The 27,500-nt window shown below is 43.2% G+C and overlaps 1 protein-coding gene across 1 annotated transcript in view; it reads left to right on the top strand.

Moving 5' to 3' along the window:
• Positions 1 to 7,116: 7,116 nt before the first annotated feature.
• The window catches only part of polrmt (polymerase (RNA) mitochondrial (DNA directed)), a 39,324-nt gene continuing 18,940 nt past the window's right edge, over positions 7,117 to 27,500 (top strand). Inside the window, 14 exon segments of the mRNA XM_068725889.1 lie at positions 7,117 to 7,290; positions 7,911 to 8,009; positions 8,288 to 9,114; positions 9,527 to 9,660; positions 13,987 to 14,173; positions 17,339 to 17,488; positions 19,668 to 19,835; positions 20,333 to 20,503; positions 21,116 to 21,355; positions 23,264 to 24,049; positions 24,297 to 24,419; positions 25,730 to 25,852; positions 27,283 to 27,405; positions 27,407 to 27,463. Coding sequence (XP_068581990.1) covers positions 7,149 to 7,290; positions 7,911 to 8,009; positions 8,288 to 9,114; positions 9,527 to 9,660; positions 13,987 to 14,173; positions 17,339 to 17,488; positions 19,668 to 19,835; positions 20,333 to 20,503; positions 21,116 to 21,355; positions 23,264 to 24,049; positions 24,297 to 24,419; positions 25,730 to 25,852; positions 27,283 to 27,405; positions 27,407 to 27,463 — 3,330 coding nt within the window. The 5' untranslated portion in view covers positions 7,117 to 7,148.

The following is a 27,500-nucleotide window of genomic DNA, read 5'->3' as shown; positions in this document are numbered from 1 at the left end:
AGTCCCTGTTTCAATTAGGAGTACCACCCTGAGGCCGCGCTTGTCCTGGGCTGGAGGTGTGTTTGAGGAGTACGTGCTCAGAGAGGGTGACAGTCACTTCACACTCTTTAGCTTGTTAACTGCCCCCCCAGAGACTTGCTGTCCCGCTAGCCCCTTTTTAAACCTTCCCATCATAAAACGAAACACTTATGAGAACGAGACCAGTCACCTCTTTCTCCTAACTTCCAGCTCCAGTCCTCCCCCAACCCCCCCCCCCCCCCCCCCCCCCCCCGAGCCATTCCTGTCTACCTGCCAGTATGTTCTGGTTTTTTGGTGCCCGCTGGGCTCCTCATCAAAGCCGCTTTCAGCATAGATCAATGTGGGACCTTCGTAAAAATCACAGTCTTTCACCCTCAATTAAACGCTGCCGCGTCTGTTAACTTCCTCTGGTTTTATCCTCTTGTCTCTGTCCTTGGAAGTCTGTTCTGCACAAGACAGTGTTTGGTGAAAGACAGAGAGGGACAGAGATTATTGTGAACGTGTTCCTCGTTAAGTGATGTATGAACTTGTTTCCCCATCTTCAACAAGCACAAAAACATGGATATAGTTTTCAGGACATCTGAGTGTTTGCAGGCTTGGCTCAGTATTTCATTTGTTGTTCTCTCTCTTTCAGCACTGCACCAATATTTGTTAAAAGATTTATGTAAAGCATTTGGATAGCAGTTGCCCTGAGATCGGTTTGAAACTCTGATGGAGCTGCATCATCTCGGCCACTTGGGAACTCTTGGGAACTAATCAGTTCGACATGATTTTTGTTCTGAAGAAGAAATACATTTCACGTTAAAAATCAACCTGCTACATCCTGCTTCCATTTTCTTGTTGATTGAGGCAGATTGTTTGGTTGCACATGCTTGCAAGTCAAATGATGCTTCCAGCTAATAGTCCCAGCAGACTCCATATGTCAATTATAAACTCCCCAACAGCCCCTCCCATTTATTTTTCCAGTATGACATTGATTTACCAACGTCTTTCATTCAGGTCACAGAAGTTAAACTAGAATTCATGCTACTTTTCTGACCACCTTACAGTCAGGTAGAGAGACAGAGAAATGCTCATTTTACTGTTTTGGAGTTTAGTATCTTATACAAAGTACAGTGATACTATTATAATATTCAAAATCATGTCAGTCAACTGCTTACTGATGTGTAAATTCAAAAAACTTGAAAGCGAAGAAAGATGACTTTGAACACTTGTGTTTGTGCACACTATTATTCAAATGTTACAATATATAACATGCATATCAGATGCATTAGAGGTTTAGACATTTTGTAATTTTATCTTGACTGAAGTTAAACTACTTTAGAAACCAGTACGGACATATAGACCCTCTTCTCACTACGGAGCCTTGCTTTATGTTAAAATAACATTAATGTAATTTTCATTTAAGTTCATTTAAGAAAATAAATGAATCACTCTTATTTTATTTTGATAGAGGACGAGGTATCTCATTATTTTCTGTTCGGAGTGTTGTCTCACACAGCGGTGCCAAACTCACATACAAGCAAACAAAACAACGAGAGGAACAAAAGACAGAAAGTGAGAGAGGGAAACAAAAGAGTATAGGAAGCCTCAGGAAGTTCCAGTTGTCCTTTCTTTGCCGAAATTCCCCATAATTAAAATCATACAATCATTCAATGTAACTTCTCAAAAAATCAGAGTGCCCCCTGAGGTCAACAACAAAGCTCGGGCCTCATGTGAGTGTCAGATGTGGCAGCAGATTGCTTTGTGGTGTCTTGGAAGCAAATGTTTGGGCTCTGAGCTCAGTGCCAGAGCAGACACAAGCATAATGTGTTTCTTTGTTAAATGTCATAACGTGCAATCTCTCACTGTTTTACAGTGTGCATCTTTGATGTCGAGGACGCAATTTTAACTATTTCAACTTTGTAACATATATTGAGGATTGGATTAATGTCCTGTTCACAATTTATAATTAGGTCAGGGTGCAAACCACTGCATAGCTTCTATTTACATCGATCAGAAACAGGTACAAGAACACTTTTGGAGAAAAAAATGACTAATGCTTGTATCTAACTCCCAAAAAAGACATTCCTCTACAATGAAACAGCATTATCAATTACGTTTCAAAGTGAAGTATTTTCTCCTGGATTGAGTTTCTTTTGGCTGTAGATAAGTTTCTAATTATGTTCTGCGTAGGGAGGATGTTTGGGTGGACAAACACACCGTTTGTGAGAAACCAATTTTAATTTGCGTCCGTAATTAACAAGCCATGATGTTTTTACTAAACCTTACCAAGACGTTTCGTAGTTTTTCTGCTTTGTTTCACTTAACAACGTTAACCACGTGTTTCAAACGACAGTAATCCTGGAAAAAATACATTTCCCTCTAAACGTAATGGAGAGTGCAGTTTAGTTGTATGGGAACGTGATTTTGCAGGAGACGGGCTGAATGCTAACACAGCTTAGTTTTTAGCCTGCTAACATGCTAACATCTGCTAATCAACACTCGACACAAACCACAGCTGTGGCTGTTGTCATTAGCTATGTCTGAGGGTGACCGTGACTGAGTGGAGAGCCTCAATCAGAGGATCGGCGGTTCGATCCCCGACTCCGGCTCCGCTAGACCTTGAGCAAGACGCTTAACCCCAAATTGCTCCCGTAGCTGTGCCTACGGTGTATAGATAGATACTGAATTGTAAATTGCTTTGTATAAAAGTGTCTGCTAAATGACTGTAATGTAATGTAAAAGCTTTGCAGGTAAGTATTGGACAAATTAGAAATGTGACATGATGATGGTGCCAGAGGATCAAAATTCATCCTCAGGGGAACATGAGTGTCTGAACCAAATGTCCTGGCGTTTCGAATTGTTGTCACATTTCATTCAAAGCCACAAATGTGATCCTCATGGTGATGTTAGAGGAGAAGTCAGGCGATCAACGTAGTCGTTAGGACTCATCCTCTGGGGACCATGAAGTTTCATCTTAATCAATCACACAGCTGAAGAGATATTTCAGTCTGGACTTGTGTGGGTGTGCCCTGAGCTGAGAACACCACTCTGTAAGCCAGGCACCCAAGGAGGATGTTCTCAAGTGGAGGAACCTAATCTTTCCCAGCAGGAATCCAAGCGGCTCTGTAAGTGTATGAATAGAGATAATATCTCTATAATGAGGCCTGTTTTGTACCATCAAAGTCTTGAAAAGGGTCTGAAACCCGACCTCCCTCCTAGCACTGACAATCCCTCAGTAATAGCTCCCTATTATTAATTGTTTTGCCTGCCCGCTAAGTCTTTGTCTCTCTTTTTCTCCCTCTTGCTCCTGCAGTTGTGTTTTAGCTCACCCATGACCTCGTGCTTTTAAGAGCGCTGACATTCTGCCAGTTTGTAACTGAGGTGTTTGGTTTTTTTTGAACGAAACTGTTTCCAGACAACAATCTACTTTCTCTTTATCGTAGATGCTAAACTGGAAGGAGTTACCACACTCGCACGAGGAAATTATCTCACACGTATTATTCGCTGGCAGTAAATCCTCATAATTTCAGCTATTATGCAATTCCTCCTTTCAGCGCGTCCAACACTGCCTGTGTTGTTGCGTCAGAGCCGACACACAGGTGTGCTTGATGTCTTTGAGCTGTCTGCTGCGGTTGGCTGACAAAACATCCGGACGTGGTTGAAGGAACTGACCAGACCACCGCAACTCAGCCCCGTTTAGGCCGCGGCGGCCCTTTGCATATCCTGCTCCGTGACCATTGTCTATTGTCGGGGGCATTACGATAAGTGGGTTGTCTATATCTGATGCTGTGAAGAGTTCTGAAGAGATCCAGCCTCCCAGTTCTCCCAGCAAGCAGAGATCCAACTGTCTGATAGTGTTTGATGAGAGAGAAGAAAAAAAAAAAGACTCTTCAGGGGTGACTTAGCATCTGCGCATTGCTAATCTGATGTATCAGAAGCATATTACAGAGGACACTCGGACAGGAACAGGACGGCGGCGGTCGGGACGATGAAAAAAGCACTTTAAAAAATATTTGCTGACTCAGCGTTTCTTCACTCTCCCTAATACCAGCTTCGTCTGAACGCTGAGGTTGACGTAGCGTCATTGAAGTTTGAAGGATAGGCCTACATAATTCTTTCAAATTATTCTATTAACATGCACTTGTAAGTAGTAGCGTGACACATCTTAAGACATTTTAACTGACTCCCTAATTGAATCGGTCTTCAAATGCAGTAAGTGCTGTGTGAGTCACAGCAGTCCGGTAAAGGCCCGTGTCTCACTGTAATGGACAGTAATGGACATGAAGTGAGTGATGAGTAATATTTCATACAATAATGTTTGAGTCAGTGCTGTGGAAGTTTACAGATGGCTGTAAAACAAAAAAGTGCAGCTTGAGGCCAAAAGTGTGATTTTTTGAAAAAAAAAAGAAGAAAAAAAAGTTTTAATAAAGTTTTCAAATTCAGCTCTGAATATAGCCTCTCGGATGTCACACATGTGGAGTCCCTCACGTGTGTAGTTCCTTAAGAAGCAGTTTTATTTTACACAGGTCACTAATTCCATGTAACACACACACACACACACACACACACACACACACACACACACACACACACACACACACACATACACACACAAGAGACTCAGACTCACACACAAACACATGCCAAAGGCTTTTACCAACACAAGCATCTCACACAGAAGTATCTCCATCAAAAAACAGCCCTCTCTCCATCTGTTAAACAAATAGGGAGCCCCTACAAAGGTGTGCAAAAGAGTCCACATGATCAAAGTGTGTGAGAATGGCAGCCTTGTCCTGGCCTGGCCATTATCAGGCCCCATGAATGCCTGTCTTCTCCTCTTTTGTCGGTCGAGGCATTGACAGTCACTCACCCGGCAATGACTGTCACACCAGCGCAAAGAGCCAGCCGCCGACAGGGGCCAACCACATCAAACGAGGCTGTCAAGGGGCCCTGCTCGTGAACCGTGGCAACAAACACCTCCTGATCCTCACCTACAGCTCAGCAGCAGACACCCACCGCTGTGCTCTCAGCCACTGCCTCCACTGAGAAAAGATGTACTGCCTGGACCCCCCCCCCCCCCCCCTCCCCTCTCTCTCTCTCTCTCTCTCTCTCTCTCACTGTCAAGTAGTGCTTGTGTTAACCTCCAGCCTGGCGAGACACAAAGGACCGCTAAAGTGTTTAAGAATGCTTTATGGATGCATGACAGGGGGAGGCTGACACTGCTGGGGGGTCAGAAAGTGTACAGGATGTGAATGAGATACATTCAGTTTTGCTTTCAATTTGGAGCTGAGTCACGCTTGATTTAAACTCTGCGACGTTCGAACTTCAAAAGTCCAAAAGTCCAAAAGCAGAAGGAGACAATCATTTTAAATTGGCTTTAATAAGTACGTTGGTAAAGTCAGCGTGCGTGCATGTTGCATGTGTGTACTTCCAGAATCGTATTATATTCATGGAAATAAATGTAACCACATAGGCAGTATTTTTGTGAAGTCTATTTTAATTGACACAGTAGCAGTAAAAATCCTGGGACAACTTACACAAATCTATCTTGCAGTTTTTTCGACACGTTTTAGTGGCAATTGTGGATTTCACATAACTTAATGATTTGTGTTGTACAATACAGACGTAGCAATTGTGGGCAAACGGTCCTCTCAGTCGGAGCCAGTCACTACTGGAACGATCTTCCTGTTGAATTAAGAGAGAGCACAAACTACCAAACCTTTAAACATAAACATCAGAGATGGCTTAAAGCAAACTAAACCCGCAGTCACGACTAATCTCACCACATCACCTCTGGCACATCATTGTTTTTACATATCTGCAACCTTTGTAATGCATTTATGTATTTTATTGTATTGCATTGCATGGTATCATGTTGTGTTGTACTGCAGCGCTTGTTAAAGCTTTGTATTAATAACATCAGGTAACTAATTTGTAATAACCTGCCCAGGGACTACAGATAAAAAAAGTAGCGCTCTAGCTAACGCTGGCACATTGACATTCAGTTAGAAGCTGATGTATTTATTAGATAGATAAAAAATAAAATACACGACTTTGTCTGCTGCATATTCAATATTTATGTCTACTCAAGAAAATGGATTTTGTGTGCTGGGCTCTTAATTTAAACTTATTTCCTTGTATAACTAGCCAGTACACAGAACATGATCATAACTTTACTGTTCTAGACTAAACTATTTACTGTACCAATGATGGTAGAGTTGCATGACCAAAACATCTCAGAGAATCCTATATTTAAATGTGTGTGAATACGTTGCTTGTATCATTGCAGGACACTGGTTTTCACCTTGGTCTCCTGTTTGACCTCGAGTCCTACTTTGATTGACTTTGAAGAGACTGCCACCTGTAGGCCAAACAATAATTCACTGTCCATTGCAAACTACTCTGATGTTTATGGCAGTTCATTTTAGTCACAAAAAAAGACAGCGAAGAAAATAGAAAGAAATAATTAGCAAAAAACAAGTGCAGCGCTGCCTATTAAATATAGAAAGAAAGTATATATGAAACATAATGTGGGTGATAACTACAACTTTTTCTAATCACTGCTAGCCCTTTAAATACATCTAATTATGTCCTGGTTTATTTTATTTTTTTCATTTCTTTGAAACAATAAAAGTAGCTTTTTTATTATTTATTTTGTATAATATTTTATATCCATGTAATTGTAACAGATGGAAAGTTTGTTTAAACTGAGCCTTATTTCTAAAAAGCACGTTTACTATTAGTGTGTAACATTAGGTTAAATTAATATTCAACTGCTAATTTGTAATGTTTAATTGCCCACACATTGATTTACAACTCCTCTGTGATAATCGAACATGAAAATCCAAAACAACAGGCTTTAACCAAAGTACACAAAGTATGCCAACAGGAAATCATGACGATAATCAAACGCCTTTGAAAAAAATTCAGGCTGACCTGATACATTACACCTCAATAAACAGTCACATGAATGATTAGCCATCGTTACATCAAAAAATCCTGTCACGATAGACTTATCGCTGCTCGATTTATCTGCGATCCTCTAGCCATGCCTTAACCCACGATCATCGCTCCTCGCGACTAGCTTGGTCTCATTTAAGATGGCTGCCTAGAGCTCAGGAGTAACGCGGTTGTTACATGTCAACATGTCACTCCTCCGAGTATGTGCCTTCGCCAAATGTCTGAGTCGTCGCAGTTTATTTGAGAAGTGTCCTGTCCGCGTGTCTCTAGCGGACCGCTGTCAGCTGTGCGTGTCGATGAGAGACGGCGGGGTCAGACGAATATCAGGTGAGCCGAAGGAGTCTCCTGTGTGCAGTTACAAGTGTGAAGGACCAGTTTGCCCAGTGGTCCGAGGACTCTTGTGTTCTATATGAATGTACTTCTATGTTTATCTCATCCGGGGTTTTATGTGTGGTGTTTGACGAGCATACAGCGCATGTAACCGTTAGTAAAAAACGGTTTGTTATTGAGTCCAGCCTGAGGATGCTTTGTGGTCACGAGCGCTGGACATTTGGCGGTTAACGGTTTCTTCTTCTTCTTCGGTCGTTGAAGTAACTTCAGATGATATAAATGTCACCGATATTGCTGAGGACCTCTATGTGAAAACCTGCTGAGCCGCCACTCCTATACTCCTACTATACCTGGTGGCTGTAGCTCATGTGGAGGAGCGGGTCAGACCCCAAAGGTTTGGGGTTCGACACCCAGCTCTTCCTGTGTCCCTGAGCAGGACTCTGAACCCCCAACTGCTCATCGTGTATGGAGGGAAAATGTAGCAAAATGACCTTTTTAGAAGTAATCGTTTATTGGCAGAAAGCACTATTTAATATGACGTTTTTGCAACTGTCTTGTATTTAACACGTATTCATTATTAACTCTAATAATGGTATGTGTTTTCTTTTTATTTCCAGAGACGTCCTTGCTGCTTCAAAGGAGCAATGTTTCATTTGTGATCCCGAAGAGAGACGATGCTAAGAAGCGTGTACTGGAGCAGTCTCAGCTGTTAGACGGTATGTTGTTGGAGACGGCAGGTTGTCATGCTGACACATCTCAAGCCCCCCAAATAGTAACTTAAGTTATCAATAATTGCAATGTCATGCTGAATAATATCAGAGTTCTCTTCTCTGTATCCTGCCAGCACAAACTGCATCTGTGTACTGTTTAGTCCAGGACTCCTGTCTGTGAAATGTTAGTGTACTTGGTAGTTTTTTGTCTATCACTAAATGGGCGAGTCAGTCATTTTGTTTACTCACATCAGATTTGCCTTTTGTGTTTTTCTCTCTTCCAGTGCTTGAGGCCAGGATCCAGCAGCTCCAATCTGACATCGTTTTAGATGTCCGCCATGCAAAGGTGCATTTTGTTAAAGCCGCTTTATCTGGTAAGGGTCCCAAAGGCTTAAACACTGACATTCCTAAATCCGGAAAGACTCTTATTAAAGTGGCTTCTAAGTCTCAGCCCAGCCGCTGGATGGAGAAATTAACTCAGGAGAAGAAAAACAAACTCACAAAGCAGCAACACCTCCAACAGAAAATACAGAAGAACGTAAAGGAGAAACCCGCCTCCAAATCTAAAGGAAGCAAAAGCAGCTCGACGCTCCCCGGTACCTCACACAAAACTATCTCTAAGACCGCGTCCTCGATTAAGAACAGCAGTCACGTGAAATTGTCTGATGAGATTCGTGCTGCAGTTTCTTCAACAGAGGCGGCTGTCCCCACAGCAGCAGCAGCAGCAGCCATGGCACTTAAAGAATCTAAAAAGAAACAGAAGGGCTCTAAAAATCCGGTTCCAGGTAAAGAGGGCCAGAAGCAGACCGTCACTGACGCCCAGGGCAGGGCCGAGGAGCTGGCCGAGGTGGAGGAGCTGGAGAGGAGGCTCGGCCAACAGGTGAGCCAGTGGACGTCGGCGAGTAGCTCGCAGCGCCTCCAGCAGGACGGTGAGGCGGCTGCATGCGGGGACATCCAGCTGAGCATCCGCTCCTACCTGGAGGCGTGTGTGTTCGCTGGGGCCGTTGAGAGGGCGCACCGTTTCCTGCTCAGCCAGCACAGAGTGATGAGTCGGCGTAAACACCTGAACACGGATGTCTACAACATCATGATGAGGGTGTGGGCCAAGAAGGTGAGTTCAGCAACCGAGACACCGTGTTTTAAAACGGACTGAAACTAGCATTCGTTTAGCTACCTCCGTTTTGAGTTTATTGTTGTGCAATTAAATTATATTATTAACAGCCTAGTAAATCTTGCATTGTCACTGTTTATCAGTCATGGCACACTTCCTCATGATGGTACATGTGTACTTAATGTGAATACTTTTCAGGTTCTCTAGTAGTTGCCATTCTTTCTGTTGTATTTTATAAGTCTCATCTTTGGTCAGTAACTTGAGTTTCATTTTCACATGTTTCCTTGGTAAACATCGGTAATAAAGAGGAGGTGGAAGCAAAGATGAACGGTCCTCCCATGCTTCTCTCTCTCTCTCTCTCTCTCTCTCTCTCTCTCTCTCTCTCTCTCTCTCTCTCTCTCTGTGTCTGTAGGGCACGTTAAATCAGATCGGCCGCATATTTATCCTGTTAGAAGAGGCTGGTCTGAAGCCAAATCTGGGATCCTACTGTACCGCCCTGGAGTGTATGGGCCGCAATCCCAACTGCTCCCCAAAGGTCATCACAAGGTATGCAAACACACACACACACACACACACACACACACACACACACACACACACACACACACACACACACACACACACACACACACCACCCATGAACAAGACTCATGATGTGCTGTGTTTGTAATAACCATGGTACAGAGATTTTGAGTTTTAAAGGCGAGCCGTTGTAATACAGAGACTCACCAGCAGGGGTCATGCTGTGCTCATGGTTTGCACTTTTGCGCATCCTTTCTGAGTTCTTGCCTATACTATTTATTCATGACTGAAGCCATGATTGTCACTGTTTAGGACCATTTTAATCTAAGGATAATGGCGTCAGAGGAGAAGCAATGTGTAGCAAATAATGATGGTCAAAGCGTCCCTCTTCCATTGTGGTCCGGTTGTAAACGACACAAAGTGTTCCTGTGTATCGATCATAAATTCAGACGTTTGTTTGGAGTGCCACACAGTACCAGTGTTCGGTGTCTCCTCTGTGTTAAGCTGACAGGATCAAGTGTTCGTAACACTTTGAACCTCATTTGCTGTTCCTTTCCCTCATCGCTGATATTGTTTCCATGGCAACCCAGCATCACAGGGTTTGTTTCTTAAATCTTTGTTTGTCGATTTTTTTTGAGGTTTTCTAGAACAATTATTGTCGCTTTTCCCCATGGCCACCTAGACATGTTTTGGTTGTGGCAGCATGCAGACACGCAGTGTTGATGAGGTTGTCTTCGGCTGATTAAACAGTTAAAAGACAGCATTGAGGTGAACTTCTTCATTTATTTTTTGGCAACTTCTTTTTCATCAAGGACAGCCAGCAGCCCAGTCGTGTCTTAGCGGTAACTAGGTCATCCTGACAAATCCCCGTTAAGTATTATTAATCAAGTTTTTATGTCACTGACCCACAGTCAGTTAATTGCATGACATTTAGCACATACAGTATAGACCGACTGAGCACAGCTTCAGCGTGTGTGTGTGTGTGTGTGTGTGTGTGTGTGTGAGAGCAGCTGGCCTGCACTCATATAGACTTTTCTTTTTTTTTTTTTTCGTAGGGGCTTATCCTGAAGTTATTACAGCAGAAGAAATACTGTATAGACCCTGTTGAACAATGCACTTTCATGCCCTCTTTGAAAAGCCAAGACCCAGTTCAGAAGTCTTCTCCTTGTCAGTTTGCATTTCAAGAAAACATCCTGAAATGTGGAGAAGGCTATCTTACTCGAAAAGCTTTTAACTCTCTCATATCGATATCTACATCACTCTCAAAAATCCATTATTGGTTGGCTCCTGATATTTATTATTAACTCTGAACATTGTGATGAATGTTCAACCTGTGCAACCCAAAGTTTGCACACAGCCCTGCTCGGATTGCTAGCTTTCTAACTCACCACGCTGTACACTTCACGCTGTATGTATTTCACAAATTAAGATTTTATTTGGCAAAATAATAGAATTTCTCTGCTTGAATAAGTTTAGTTTTCGTCTGCGAATGACACGGTAAATGCAGCCTGAGCAAATATCTCCTATGTAACGATGCTGGACTCGGGAGACATCACCCTATGCAGCGCGGTCCAATAGCGGGACAGGTGGCAGGCCAAGTGGGGTTGTGGGTAGGTGTCTGGTTGGTCCCATCGATCACTGTAAGCCGATGCTCGTATGACATCGTTGTTCTGCGGTGGAGCACCTCCTGCTCGGTCTCTGTCCTCGCCATCATCATTTCTCTCCGTCACTCAGTGTGTGTGTGTGTGTGTGTGTGTGTGTGTAGTCTGCCTGTTCTTTCCTTTTACTGTGTTATTCCTACCTAGAGACTGCTGTGCTCTCCTAATATCACTCTCTCCTCTGAAGTCTCCCCTGCAGCATCCTCGCCCTCAATGTACCAATCTGTTCCCCTCTCCTCTGTCTCTCTCACACACACACACACACACACACACACACACACACTCGCACTCGCACTCGCACTCTCACACGCACCCTTATCCCTCTAAGTTTTTCCCTTTTTTGTAAGTGCTGTGTCCTCCAGAGCGCTTTGCTCCCGAGGGTGCAGCAGAGCAGTCACCAGGCTGATTATGCCCCTATCTTTCAACCTCTCTGCCGTCTTTTGTTCCTCCGGACCACAGTGCCGGCACCCAGACTAATCCTCTCTTTGTTGGAGGCTCTCTCATTTACTCGGACCCAAAATTGCACATTGCATCACACTGGAATCCGAGGCATGAGTGCAAATACTAAAGAAATTTGACCTCTTTGGCTTACCTCCAGAAATATGACTAGACGTCCGACAGAACACTGTAAGACGAGGCTTTCTTAATTGTATTTCTTCATTTCTGTGCAGAACCTCGCTCACTTCTGGTTATAATAAGTCGGTGGAAGTTGCTGAGCCGAGGTTTTCTCCGGATGCTAGTTAGCGTGCTGTTATTTATATTTGTCTTTTAGGAAAAGCAGTGCAGGGGTGAAGCAGAGCTCTCTCCCGTCCTCTGTGGTCGATGACAAATGGGGTTTCCTCGTTTCCTTCTCTCGGCTTAGTCGTGTAGTTCTGTTGTTAACCTCAAGGGAGCAGTGCAACCAAACACGATCTTCAGGCTCGTTGTTGGGCTTTAAACCCTAAAGTGTGCGTGACGCTAACACGGTTCAGCCCCTGTAAACATACGCCTTCTGTAATTACATGTATAAGAAGGAGTGCACACTGTAGGTCATACAAATAGCATTCAGTACATGGATGACACTCAGCCGTTGTGTAAAACATGGCATCGGCTCAATTTATAGACCAGAAGAATACATCATTGTACAGTTTGATAATATTACTTACCCAAATTCATAAATCATTTACACGAGCGAAATATGAATCACTGAAGCCCCCGTTTCTCACTAGTCACAGATGCATCCAGGCTGATCATATTAATTCGCAGGCCTTCTGAGGTATCCTATATCAAATTGAGTTATAATATAATCGTGTTATTGCGCCTCTCATTTGAATTCCAGGGATCGGTTGCACATTTGGTGTTGTCTTCATTCTGCAGTCCAGTCATGGTGACTGTGCTCTCTCTAGGAGATTCTATTTAAATGTACATTTCACTGATGTCGTCTGCCTCTGTCTCCAACTCGGGCTTTGACTCTGACCATATTTCAATTGATATTCTGCAACTGTTGATCAGGGACGGCGAGACGCATACAATGATCCGACAGACGAGGGAGTTTTTTTTGTTTTTTTTTTAAAGCTGAATTAATCAGGAGCCCGGCAAGTTATACGATTATCTCACTCCCATTCCCACATCAACAGGCAAGGTCAGAAGGTCCTGACCTCTGAACCTGTGTTCAAGACTCCAAAGTCTGTTCCATCATAACAACCATGATCTCCCACCTAAATGGAAATCTACTTAGTCATCTGATGGGCCAACTTTCTGAACGCTGAACCAACACACTGAGCAAATCACTTTCTCTGTATGGAGGTTATTGTGTGTGTGTGTGTGTGTGTGTGTGTGTGTGTGTGTGTGTGTTCGTGTTCGTTCTCTCTATTGTGGCTGTCAGGAATGAATCGCAAAGAATTTTCAATGTCTGCTTTGTTTCATCCCTTGCAGGTATCACATGGCACAATAGCTGCTATATAGTGTTAAGACACATTACACAAATGTCACAATAACGTATTTAAACTCCTGCACAAAACGCCTATTGTCTTAAGCAGGGCTGTCCCGACCAAAGACTTTCTTAGACGACTAACGCTAACTTTTTTTGTCGACTAACTGACGGATCTGTAAAATCGCTCCAAAGCACCACTTTAAATCTTGTGTTTACTAGAGATGTGATCCTAATTTTCAGAGAAATAAGTCACGCAGCATGACCAAGCTTAAAATTGTATAATTGTTTTTAATTTATTGCATGAAATCGACGTGTATCTGACACTAAACTTTGCTGCCTTCTTGTCCAGATAGCCAATTATATCTGGTTAAATAAAACTCTTTACTTGTTCTGTGTTTTACAGTTTAACCAGATGATGTCTAATCTGTGTATTGCTACTCTTAACACTCCCTATTGATTGTGCTATTGGCAATTCTTACTCATAGATCTCATATGAGTCTTTGGTGAACGACTGGACGGCGTGATTTTATTCCAAAGAAATTCCAACAGCGGAGATTTAACCGCCAGAAAAACCTGGCAACAATAAATATGCCGCCAGTTGTTCTGATGACCGTCCCCACAGATGCAACATGGCTCAAATCTGCTCACGGGCCAATAACAACCTGCTACACCAACTGTGTGTGTGTGTGTGTGTGTGTGTGTGTGTGTGTGTGTGTGTGTGTGTGTGTGTGTGTGTGTGTGTGTGTGTGTGTGTGTGTGTGTGTGTGTGTTTGTGCGCAGGTGCCTGAGCCAGATGGAGGAGGACGGCCTGTCTGTGGACTACCTGTTCAGCCGGTGTGTGTTCCGGCAGGATGAGAGAGACATGGTGCTGAAGGCCTTGCGCATCGTCCAGCCCGACTACCAGCCCAGCCTCAAAGCAAGCGCGACAGAGTGCTCCTCATCGCTGGTCCACGACTACTACACACAGGTATCGCAGGCCCGCTTTGACACAGCGCACTGATGTATCATTACTCACAGCAGGCACCGACAGCCTATTTTCTCAATTATGACTCTTGACTTTGAGTGATGGCCCCCCCCCCCCCCCCCCCCCCCCTCCTCTAAATGAACACGTTATTTTTCCTCCCAAAGTTTGAACAGTTAAAGTTATTTTAAATCAGAAAATGTGTCCTTGCTTTTCTCACTGTCTTTTCGTGGGCAGGGGTCCGTCAGAGGAAAGGTTAAGTCAGGTATTTCAGAGACCAGGACCCCCGTCGTAAACGCGATTTTAAAATCTCGATGGGATAAATAAAGGTTGAATAAATAAAAAAAAGAGTTTACCAATAGTCTGTTTGGTTGCTCATGTTGTCAGACTACTGTCAATCTAATCTGATCAAACCACACAAAACACAGTCTGTATGAGATCAGTTGTTAAACTCCTTAATAAATTATAACATTTAATGCTTTTTTTCCCCTCAAACTTTAATTTTGGTTGTTGCTCATTTAGTCATGAATGAATATATCATGAATATATCATATATATATATATATATATATATATATATATATATATATATATATATATTCAAGTATCATCAGTGTAAGTTAGAATAAAGGTTTTTTTTTTAGATTGAATGAATAGCCGAGAAAAGTCAGTGGTCCTGGCAATAATCCTTGTGGTTCGCCATAGTTAACTCAAAGTAAAGCATTCATAAATTCAAGAGTTTTAGCGTCCATCATTATATAAAAAATAAAAAAGACAAACGATTGAATCTCTTCAGTCTTCATAGCCGTAGTGTTGGCTGCTGGTCGTCATGCTTCAATCTTGCAGTCAATCCAGCGCATGTAATCGTGACCGCTTCGTGCTAATCTTTGGACGGCAGATGTTCGTTGGAATCAGCAATTTTATACCCCAGTTTGTGTTACTTTAAAAAGATGCGATGTATATTTCATATGAAATGGATATTCAATCAAAAAGCATTATAGAAATGACTCAGGAAGTGCATGGGGGAGGGGGGGTTACGTTAAAGAGTGCTCATGTATGAGTATAAATACAGATTAAGTTATTTCTTCAAGGCTGCTTCTTGTGTATGTTTTGAGTGTCGAAGCACCAGAGAGCTGGGGAAGCTGTCAAGGCTCCAGCGTGACTACGGAAGATTTGATTGTCACCCCTTCACAGCCAGACAGGCACTGGCCTATTTATAGTGAGCCAACTCTGCTTTCTAATGGGTCCCTCGATTTCCTTGCCTTTCCTCCTCTCACCTCTCCTCCTTTTTCTTTTTTTTTCTTTTTTCTTTTTCTTCCCACCTCCCTTCCACTGATGATTCCTCACATGATTCATTAACAGCTTTTTATTTCAATTGCGGTATTTTTAGCCTCAATCCTTGCGCTTCTTTCACTTTTGGTCTTCATCTGAGTGACATATTTTCGGTCTCCTTTATCTTGTTGTTGACCCGTGTGTGTGTGTGTGTGTGTGTGTGTGTGTGTGTGTGTGTGTGTGTGTGTGTGTGTGAGAGAGAGAGAGATGCCAGCAGTCAGCAGGTCATGTATTTTTATCTTAGGAGTGTATGTGAAGCTATGCCACACGGTGAAATGGGAAACAGGTCAAATGTGACTGCTCCATTACAGTTGCGATTGCATTTGTAAGGCTGGTTATCTGACTGTGACTGTGACTTTCTGGCAGGTTGCTTTTAATGACTGAAAGGCTGTCCAAATAACTGGTCCACTAGATAACACAGGAGCAGACTGGATGGTCTCCGGAGGATTTTCCGTCGGTGTTAGCGGCAGACACACAATCTAATTAGAATATTGTTTGTTGTTGTGAGATGGAATTTTGATTAAGCCGATGCTCGTACAAAATGCAGTTTGATCTAGTTTCAACTTGTCATCGGAGATTGAATTCTATTCTATCATTTGATCGTTATGTTCATCTGGAAGCTGGCCTGCATGCATTGTGAATGCGTTGTGGGCTGGACGCAGTAGGGATTATGGAAAAACATTACAGGTTTGGACGTTTTGAGTTCATTCAGTTTTTACAAAGTATTCAAATAAAATCGCACAGCTTTGCTTTAACAAAAAATTCCCAGCGCAGTCCGTCGAGCTTTTAGCTTTTCTCTGTGCACCAGAACCTTGAAAACCCATCGGGCCGGCACTATTTTCCTCCTGGTGTACCGATCATGTGGCGCTAGCTTCTTAGCTAATCTACTGTTCTGAACTTGTAGTATTGCACAAAGAGCTGTGTGGGACGCTACCTTAAGCTTTGCTGTGGCTGCTGGCCATGCTCCATCTCTCTGAGGCCTGATTCACAGTCTGATGTTCTTACCGCTGTTGTGGACTCGATCCACTCATGCCCACAGTCTTTTCTTCGATGTGGACAGATAATACTCTCACTGCCTCTGTAAACAACAACGTACTTTTAGAGCACATTTTGTTTCTTTTAGCAAGAAATTTGGCAACAGTCAGTCTGTTCCTTATAGTAGTTGGTCACATTGTCAGTGTAAACCACTACTACTATTGTTATTATTATCAGTTACAATTACCCCTAAAGAATTCGAGAACTGAAGTATAATAATACAATTTGGGACTCCAAGATTCACCATCCAAACCCTCTAAGCTGCCATTAAATGTCGAGTCCTGAAAAAAATAATAAACTCAGAACAATGAACTCTTTGTTTGCTCTCTAGCAATACTGAGCCAAAGCTCGTGAGATTGAACCGGGCTTTAAAGCTCTCTTGGCGGCAGACTGAGATGGTTTCATGACTTGGCCTTCGCTCGCTGGCCCGAAAAGACTCTTCTCTACTTCTTGCCCTGAATTGATCGTCTCAAACAAAGTTCATCCCCCCGGTCGTGTTCCAAGTGACTTCCAAGCCGTGAAGTGATTGGTGGGTTAGAGGTGTTTAAAAGTAAGATGGTGCCTGTCTGTCAATCTTACCGTCTTGAGAGGTGAAGCACAAGGCAAGAAAGTCCCTTAAAGGTCCAGAGTGCATGGTTTAGGGGGAAACTATTGTCAAAAAAACAGAATATAATATTCATAACTACGTTTTTTTTGGTGTAAAATCCCCTTAGGTTCTGTCTTTCTCACTGGTGTGTGTGTGTGTGTGTGTGTGTGTGTGTGTGTGTGTGTGTGTGTGTGTGTGTGTGTGTGTGTTTTTTTTAGAGGTCCGACCACCAGTACCCCAAACTGGACTTCACTCAGGAGGAGCTTCAGGAGCGTTTCAGGCTCCAGCTCAGCATGGAGCAGGCCTGCACTGTCACCATCGACTCCGTGGAGGCTGCCAAGCCCGTTACTGAACACATGGCTAAAATGGTAAACAAAACCCACCTGTTGCCTCTCCTCATCGTCATCACACTCTCAATACACTAGTGGATAAATCCAATGTGGATTTATAGGACTGTGATGCTGAAAATCCACACATTATGGAGTTGTTAATAATAGGTGGTTTGGTCTATATCAAAACCTTAAATCCCCAAAATATACTAGACTCACAACATTTGGTATTTCAACCCATTGTTGTCGGATATCTACAAAAATGTTGTTACTGATGCAATGTTTTTAAAAATATAAGACAACACACATTTCCCATAAACCTTCATGCTTCCTGTTTGATAAAAAAACAACAACAGCCTCATTTGTGCTGTAATTTTGTCTCTTTAATCTACGAACTATCCTGCATAATCCAACATTCTGGCTCACAATACAAACATATTTATCTTGGCATTTGAAAAGATCATACTAATATAACGCCGTCTACACAGCGATGATGTATTTATTTATTATATCTATGGGTGCCCTTTGTTTCCTGTGAGGGAAGTTTCTCTTTTTCCTCTCATATCAACTTTTAAATAATACGCATTTAGGCGGGACATGTTGGAGTAAGAAACATATTCCTGTGGTGTGCCGTTTTTTTTTTTTTTTTTTTTTTTTTCTCAAGCTCTGGCATTTACAGTCCAGACCGGCTCGTCTGCCCCTGCAGATGGGCTTCGTAGGAAGCGAGCAGGCTGAGAGTCCCTGGGGGTCAGGAAGCATTTACAGACAGGCAGGGCAGAATAATAATGTGTTGTAATGGAAGCCTCTGGAGAGAGCGCCGGGTCGCCTCTCCATCCACAATGCAGACTGACTGAAGAGTATACATTCACAGAGTGGTGCGCAGAACATACGTATAGCACACAATACCGCCGCAAGCACACATGAACAAAACAACTGCTCAGCCATCTGCATAATCTCATTTTGCATTATTCATTCGATTGTTTCATGTCAATCATGGAAATCAAGAAGCATAGCTTGAAATGTGATTAAAGTGCACCAAAAATAATAATGCCGAGGCAAGTGCTTATTCTGGCTTCTCCCACTTTTAAAATCGCGTCAAATGAAAATATGCACCACAGTGTGAGAGCACAGAACAGTGTGTGTGTTTAGATGTCTAATTTAAGATGAAAAAGTAAACTTCAAAAAGGGCACTTCAAGAATAATAAACAATGCTTGTAAAAAGTACAAAATGATATTTGATAGGACAATTCACATTGGTAAGATTTCCTGAAATAAGATGTAATATTTAGGCCTTTCAAGATAAAAAAAAGAGACGTTGAAATTGGCTGTAAAAACTCATTTTGAGCGATATTTCACTAATATAACTTTATCCCAGTAAGTGGAAGTCACCAGCAGCCAGATGCCAGTCTTTAGCCACATCATCTGGTGGATCATTTCAATCATTAACTCTTTATGTAAAGCTAAACCACCCAAAAATGAAATTCAACAATATTTTTGACCCTTTTGAAAATACACTTGTTTGTGTGTTGAATATAAAGCTGCAGACAGCAGGCGATTAGCTTAGCTTAGCATGGAAACTGGAAGCAGGGAGAAACAGCTTGCCTGACTCTTGTCTGTGTAACTCCCGCAAAAACCACGACTCGCCGTTTTAACATTTTGTTGTACGGGTTAAACAAACAAGACTTCTCACCTTTGGGGCGAACCAGGCACGCTATTTACCAGTTTTTGTGCTAAGCTAACTGGCTCTAGCTTGATACTAGTAGCATTAATCTTCTCAAGAAAGCAGAAAATGTCAAACAATTCCTTTAACGTCAATGTTATGAGGATGCATGGTATCATTCTAATGGGCCGAGAAAGGTTTTCCTTTCAGTTCTAGTCTTGGATGGATCAGTCGGTGGCCCAGTAGCGTTTCTCTCAGAAGGATGGTCTGTTTTCTCCCCGTCACCTGGAGGTTTCTGCGCCAAACAAAGCCTAACCATCAAATGGAATGCACGCTCATGCCTCACAATACCTTGTGTCCAGTGAGAGGTGGCCCCATCTACCGCTTCACACTTTTAAAAATGACGTTGCATTTGGTTCAGACTGTATGTGATAAACAATCATCGGTGCAGGATTGTTCTTTTTTTTTTTTTTTTTTTTTTTTTTTTTTTTTGACACATCCTGTGAGGTTTTCCTGCTGGCAGTCACCATCATGAGATCAGTTGTGTTGTCCTTTCAGAGGGAGCTGCTGGCGGATCAGCGGGCACAGTGGCAGAAGATCCTCCTCCAGGCCCTGAGGGAGAGTAAGATGATCCTGGCTAACACCAACACCAAGGACTACCGGCTTAACCTTTATCCCTACCTCTGTGTGCTGGAGGATAGAGAGTATGTTGACATCATGATACAGGTAATACAAACCTCCCAACCCAGCCAGAAGTCTTGGCTTTAACAAAGACTTGTCAGTGTTTTGAGTCAAAGTGATTTGAGGGACGCCGGCTTAACTTTACTACACCGTTATAGAAAAGATTTGTGGTGATGTCACCGCTGCGCTCCTTTTTGTTTTCTCCACGCCGCTGCTGTGCAATGCGACCGAACCCATCTGGTAAAATAATACAAAAACGCAAATCAGACGGCCGACGGTGACGACAGCTGCAAAAGCATCAGGCTTTATCTTTGGCAGCAAAGGATAGCATGCTTTGATCAGACACCTTTCGCTTCCAACATAGACAAATGCACAGCATGTGTTTTTTTTTAATTCTGAAAAGACCATTTACACTTTGATTTCCCCTCTGACTGAAGGACCGCTTTTTCATTAAAACTGAATCAGATCTGCTTTTTCTCTGACATCATTTTGCTGAAATGTTTCCTTCTGTTTGACATTTTGAACCGTGTCCCACTCTTCAGAGCGTTGCCAACATGCCTCCCAGTGGAGAGTCGCTGAAGATTTTAGCCAGAGATCTGGGCAACCGGGTCCACACCAAGTACTCTGTGCGGCAGAAGCACCAAAACCAGATGGTGGAAAAGTTGCGCAACATTTACAACGCTTACACAGACCTGCTGGCCAAAGACACAAAGGTAGAGAAATCACTCCCCGCTCTACATGTCTTCTCCTGTATGTACTTCTTATGTGTATTTACACTTTGGTGCATCATAGTGTGTGTGTGTGTGTGTGTGTGTGTGTGTGTGTGTGTGTGTGTGTGTGTGTAATGAGCTACTTATACCAGAAGTTAGTTAAGGTTAGCTTGTTTGCATGCAGCCTTTGTAGTTCAGATTATGCCTATTATTGTGTTTTTGTTGTTGTTGTTGTTATGACACCGAACAATCAGCTTCTTACTTACTTGTCTGAGGACCAAATCATGTTTTTTTTATCCTCTTGGATCATCTCGCTCTTGAAGGCTCCCTTGCTGTGTGTTCTTTGTTTTTGGCTGAAATGTTAATGCATCAAGGCTTTTACAGTATTCGTCATGTTTCTTGAAACACGAAAGCTATCTTTTGATTAGATCACAAAAATAGTGCCCGTTTGACAAATTCTCTTAGGTCCGACTATCAAAACCGAGATCTTGGGTCTTCTCAAACGCGTCGACGTGCCTTCCAAACACTGCAGCTCACTGTGATGAGCGATGACGCCATCCTCTCTAAATGGGGGGGAAAAAAAAAACCAACCCGCTTCCATCTTTCTCCCTCTAGGAGTACGACGTCCTGCCCAGCGAGCAGTGGAGTAAGCTCGAGTTGGAGCATAGTTCGGGACCCTCGCTGCAGGGAGGAGAGACCCACTGGCCATACATCGTGTCCCTGGAGCTGGGCACCTACATGGTGGATATGATGGTCAAGAACCTCAAAATCAACAGCGACATCCTGAACCCGGCTTTCGAGAGGAAACGCATCCCCATCCTGTACCACATGTACACCTTCCGGAGCACGCGACAGGTACGGCGGATGCTCACGGTTGATATCGAAGGAGTCGGCGACCCTGGAGTTGGTAGCGATTATTCTCCTGCCACATAGACGGGGCTTTGATAACCTGGTAACAGGATTACGGAGCATTAAACCAGAGCAAAAAAAAAAAAAAAAAAAAAAGATCCTTTCAGCTGAGATTTATGTGGAAAAATGGTCAAGGATTATATTTAAAGGGATCTCCTGAATCCTGAGGAAAATATTCAAAAGGATTAAAAAAACACAACAACAGTTCATTATGAGAACCCTCCTTCAGTTAAATCCAACTGTTGTACTCATTATGACCTTTTTGAAAATGACACACAATTAGTCTGATTAAGGTTAATCAGGTACAGTTGTTGCACGGAAGATAACGTTTTCATTAATATGGAAAAGAGCCACAGTGGAGCGGAAACTAAAGAAATACCTGAAAACACTCGACCTTCACTCTAAAGCCCATTGCCTCGTACACCTGTGCGCCCGCCCGCCTATCCACTGTGAAAGCTCCAAAGAGTGGGGATTCTAAAACTATTTTCCCCCGTGTGTGAATTGGCGGAGGGAACAGTCGAGCAAGATGAATAGGGTTCCGGGCTAATCCCTTTTTTAGTGTCCCTTTTAATTGGCTCGTTGATTTACTGCAGGGACCCTGCAGGAGGGTGAGCCGAACCGTGTCATGGGTGAGAGAGAGAGAGAGAGAGAGAGAGAGAGAGAGAGAAACAATCATGGACTTTTGGACTTAATGCACTTTGACACTGTTGCAGAATTTAGTTCTTTCCTAGTATTCTCCCCCTCCCCTTGCGTTCTCTCTTCGGAGGTTAGCCCATCAGGGGAGCATCCTAATGATTTTACAGCACAGCATGACAGTCTGACTCACGCAAGCAATGCTGAGGTGTTTTATTTTGCTGTCAGGTTACTGTATTTGTTCTTACGAAGGTCTTTATGTCCGGTCCTACGTGTCGTATGTACGCGTTAGAGCTCGGACACGTTGTTCTGTCACATCAGAGGAAAAAAAACCCATCACCTCCGGTCTGCCACCCTGTTCAGGGGTTTACATCGTTATAGACAGTTCCTTTTAGATCATCTGCAGTGTGGAAGCTCCGGTCTGTAAGCCACACTTCAGTGATCACAATGGGACCGTTCGGTTTAGCGGTGAGGTTTTTGGATAGCGATGCACCGATATTGGATATCAAATAGCTTGATCGGGTATCGTGACAATGGGGCCGATCTATTCAATCCATATCTATGTTTGTACACCGTATACATTTTAGACTGGAATTTTAATTCCTGTTTAACGTTGGACCAATTTGTCGGTGCATTAATTTTCTGTTAATTTTGAAGATTTTTTTTTTTTTTTTGCTGTTCTTTGATTTATTATTTTAATTAAAAAAAAAACAATTCAGTAAATTAATATTGATGTATTTATTTGTTACAATTTGTTTTTACAAAGTTAGGAAAGCAATTTCTAAGTCGAGCCTGATGTTGCCACATCAAAGACTAATCCCAGTCACTTCCACACAGTGAGGCATACAGCTCATTAATTAAACACTGGTTTCGGATCGGTACTCGGTATTAGCAGAAACCCAAAGCCCGGGTATCGGTATCGGGACTGAAAAAAGTCTGATTGGTGCATCCCTATTTATGGAGCTACAGCTATCCTATCCTAGTCCTTTGTGGAGGTCTGTTTTCTGACATTGACTGGTGACCAGTTGTATGAATGATGAATGACATCATTGTTAATGATATTAACATAACATGTTATGTTTATCCTGGTTGTTTAGGTCTGTACTACTGTTGTTCTTGTCAGTTATGATTCAAACTTCTATGAATCAGATGTATGATTTTTTTATTTTTTTTGCTCATATCTGCTTCTAATTGGATTTCCTTTGATGTTTCACCCTCCAGGTCGGCTTCATCAAACCCCACCCCATCCTGACTCAGATGCAGCAGGACGCCATGGAGACCAAGTTGACTTTTGACTCCTATGTGATGCCGATGCTGTGCCCTCCGGTGCCCTGGACGTCTGTCAAGTTTGGAGCCTACCTGCTGACGCCTGCCAAGCTGATGCGCACAGTGGAGGGGGCCACGCAACACGAGGTGTTGTTGGAGAAATGCCAGAACCTCCTCCCGGTCCTGGACTCCCTCAACCAGCTGGGCAACTGTGCCTGGAGTATCAACAAACCCTTGTTGGACATTATTATCTCCATCTTCAATGATCGGGGCAGCGATAAGCTCGACATCCCTCCTCCTCTGTCAGAGGCCCCCAAAATACCCCACTTCAACGCCCAAGATCCCACTTACACCGCCTCTGAGAAAGCCCACATGAAGAGGGACGTGATTAATGCCAAAAAGAAGTGCAGCGAGATGCACAGCCTGCGCATGGATGCTCTGTACAAACTGTCCATCGCCAACCACATGCGGGATGAGATCTTCTGGTTCCCTCACAACATGGACTTCCGGGGTCGTACCTACCCCTGTCCTCCGTACTTTAACCACCTAGGAAGCGATGTCACGCGGGCGGTCCTTGTGTTTGCAGAGGGGAAGCCCCTCGGCCCAAAGGGACTGGACTGGCTAAAGATCCACTTGGTCAATCTGACGGGGCTGAAGAAGAGGAGCTCGCTAGAGGGTCGGCTGGAGTACGCTAACACCATCATGGAGGACGTGTTGGACTCAGCAGACAACCCTCTCAATGTTTGTCCTTACTGCTCTTTCCTGTTCATTGAAAGCTTCCATACATTCATAGTTCCACATCGCATTTCTTGTTGGAACGTATCAGTTTTGAGGTTTACACCATTCAAATTTGCAGAAATACAAAAATGGCTGCTATTACCTCTTTCTCTCTGTGACTGCAGGGCCGGTCAGTCTAAATAGCGAGCTGCTCCGGGAGTGCTCATGTCAGCAGTATAATGTTCCATGTGCTTGTGTTTGTCTTCCTCAGGGTAAGAAGTGGTGGATGAATGCAGATGAGCCTTGGCAGGCTCTGTCCTGCTGCATGGAAATAGCCAACGCTGTGAGATCTCCCGATCCGACACAGTTCATCTCCCATTTTCCTGTTCACCAGGTACCATTTAAAAAAAAAACAAAAAAAAAACAATAACACAGTTATTTATCTATTTACAGAGTTGAGTAGGCGATTTGAAACGCATGTTGAATCTCCTACAAATGTATGATTGATAAATCTAACTACCTGTTAACCTACTAACTAACTATTTATCCCGAGGGGAAGTTGCTGTGCAGCAGTTGCAATACAAAAGTGGGAATGTTAAATGGAGTTGTAAAGTGCTTTTCTAGTCTTCCGACCACTCCAAGCACTTTAACACGACACGTTATTCACCCTTTCATACACTGATGGAACTACCTATGCTCTACCACTGAGCAGTATTTAGCACCTCCTCCCTGTAGCTGTTTTGAAGTGACAGTAGTTTTCACTCGGTGCAGCATTGGACTTCAACCTGCTCAAGGGTTGTAGACGATAATAAGTCTCAATATCATCAAGTTGATGTTAATTAATGTGTGCTGAAATGATGACTAAATAAAGAAAGTAAAAGGATCTAAATCGCCATAAAGGAGAAACGTCCCTTTTTTTTAATTGAACAGCATTAAGCACACTGACAGCCCGCCGCTCCTCCGCGCCACACAGACGCCACAGCTTTAGCCCGAACACTCGGGTCATGAAGGCAAAGAGAAGAGAGACACTCGGGTCAGAGGCCACGTTTTGATGGAAATGAAATGGGGGGAAAAAAAAATGAATTCTGCAGCTGGCAGGAGCGTGGCCAACTTCACTGCACTATATTAGGCTTTTTTCATTTTCGCCTTGTGAGCTGAACACGGGGATGCTGCCGGTACCCAGATCCAGCAAAATCTCATTTAAACTGCTCAGACTGATGGACGGCTTAAAGCAGTTCATTTTTTTGGATTGACACGGCAGTTAAACATAATAAAAAGAAAATGACCTATTACTTTTTATTCCGTGTGAAAGACAAACAATTGATCATCAGTTCATTATGAACACCTCTTGTGACTTTCCTCTATGATGCAGTTAGTTAAAGATGCTCAGAGTCTAGCATTCAAAATTCACTTTAGGCTGTGGGACATAGAAATACTCATGTGTTTCCTTATTGCTCTTACTCTCTTCTTCTGTTTCCTCTGTCCTCTCTCTAGTTCCTTTGTTGTTCTCTCACTTCCACATTCTTTAAATCATCGGCTCTCTGTTGTGTGTGTGTGTGTGTGTGTGTGTGTGTGTGTGTGTGTGTGTGTGTGTGTGTCTCTCTCGCGCTGCCCTTTCCCATTTGGTGCCGATCCCTGTAATTCCGTTCTCTCCTCCTCCACATCCTTTAATCTCTCCTCTCCTTCCCTCCACCTCTCCTCCAGGACGGCTCCTGTAATGGTCTCCAGCACTACGCTGCTCTAGGCAGAGATGTCATTGGTGCCACATCAGTCAACCTCATGCCCTGTGACGTGCCCCAGGACGTGTACAGCGGAGTAGCGCAGCAGGTCAGCGACGGCGCCTTTTTTTTTTTGGTTTGCTTTGTTTCTTTGTTTCCCCGCATGGACTCGGAGTCGCACAACACTGCCGAACTGCGATTTTAATTGCAAGGCACGTCGCAGTTGCTCAGCTGTTGATAGTCGGATGACTCACCGTGTCCCATAGTGAGTGACAGATTAAGCATTGAGAATATATTTCAAGTTGCTCACTGTAGGTCCTGCATTTAAAAGTTTCCCATGACTCGCATCGAAGTGCAGTGAGAGTAGACTCGCGTATCCAAAGGCTTCATATACAACGCTATCAAAAGGACCCAGCTATTTTTAAGCACAAACAACTTGAAGCCAATTGTTATGAACTGACATTTCAGTACAGGAGGAACCCGGAGTCAGCTGAGGAAGGAAAAGTGAGTCCCAGGGCAGTGACTGTAATTACTACGAATATTGTGGAGTTGTCAGCGAGCTGGGGGGGGGGCTGCCGGACACTGCATCTTATTGTTGTATTTCACAGTTACTGTAAAATAATTACCATGATGATATATCTGGCCTGTGAAACAGCCAGCTACCTGGATAAACAAACCTCGTTAACTAAGATGAGCTGTACAGTAAGTAGCAGTCATGTAGACCATGTTAAATCTAGTAGAGCTGAAACGATCAGTTGTTCACTGCATTAGTTGATCAACAGAAATGGAATTGACAACTGTTGGTTGGTCCTTTTTAAGCAAAAGTTGCTGAAGATTTTCTGATTCAAACTTTTAAACTGTGAGAATTCGCTGCTTTTCTTGTTTTTTTGTTTTTTCAATGGCCGATGCGGGTATCATGTTTTTCTTTATTTTTTTGGAGGGGGCGGGGTCAGATAAAGTACAACAGTTTAATAAAAATAAAAATGCATATTTCTTCCTCTCACCTTTTTAGTGCTATGTATCAGTCTAGATCTTGATCCCCTTTTAAGTAGATCAGTACTCTGTCTGCTGTGCACTTATTTTTAATTAAAAAAAAAAAAATGATTCACTAAATAAATTCCTTAAGTTCATCAAAAAACTAACTTATGAATGAAAACTAGAGTATTAGTGGACTTAACAACAGCATTTGTCAGCAGACAGCAGCATCTCTTTTGTTTATGAAAGCGAATGGACATTTTCCAAACTTGCATAAATATAAATAATAAATAAACAATGTTTGATGAGTGGCCTTCCCTCATGTTTGCTAACTTTGTTCCACAGCAGAAGGCTGCCTTATATCAAAATGACTTGGCTCGATTGATCAGGCAACCGATCAATCGGTCCGTCACTACTGTGATGGACCTTTTTTTTCCCCCAGCACTTCTTCCCTGATTATGTGCATTAACATTCAAAATATCCTCCAAAAGACACGCTTTGAACAGAGGCCGTTTTCGTCATTTCTATGTAAATTTCACATCCGACTTGCCCGCGCGTTTTCAGGTGGAGGAGTTCCGAGCGCGCGACGCACAGAGCGGTTTGAAGATCGCCCAGGTCCTGGAGGGCTTCATCAGCAGGAAGGTGGTGAAGCAGACCGTGATGACTGTCGTGTACGGGGTCACGCGCTAACGGCGGACGCCTCCAGATAGAGAAGCGACTGAAGGAGATTGATGAGTTCCCGAAGGTACAGCGGTTGCGATGGATCGGGGGGGGGGGGGGGC

The sequence above is a fragment of the Cebidichthys violaceus genome, unplaced genomic scaffold, assembly GCF_023349555.1.
Source record: "Cebidichthys violaceus isolate CVI_PGR_0920_01 unplaced genomic scaffold, fCebVio1.0.p SCAF_37, whole genome shotgun sequence".
NCBI lineage: Eukaryota > Metazoa > Chordata > Actinopteri > Perciformes > Stichaeidae > Cebidichthys > Cebidichthys violaceus.
This window is presented reverse-complemented; position numbering and strand designations above follow the sequence as displayed.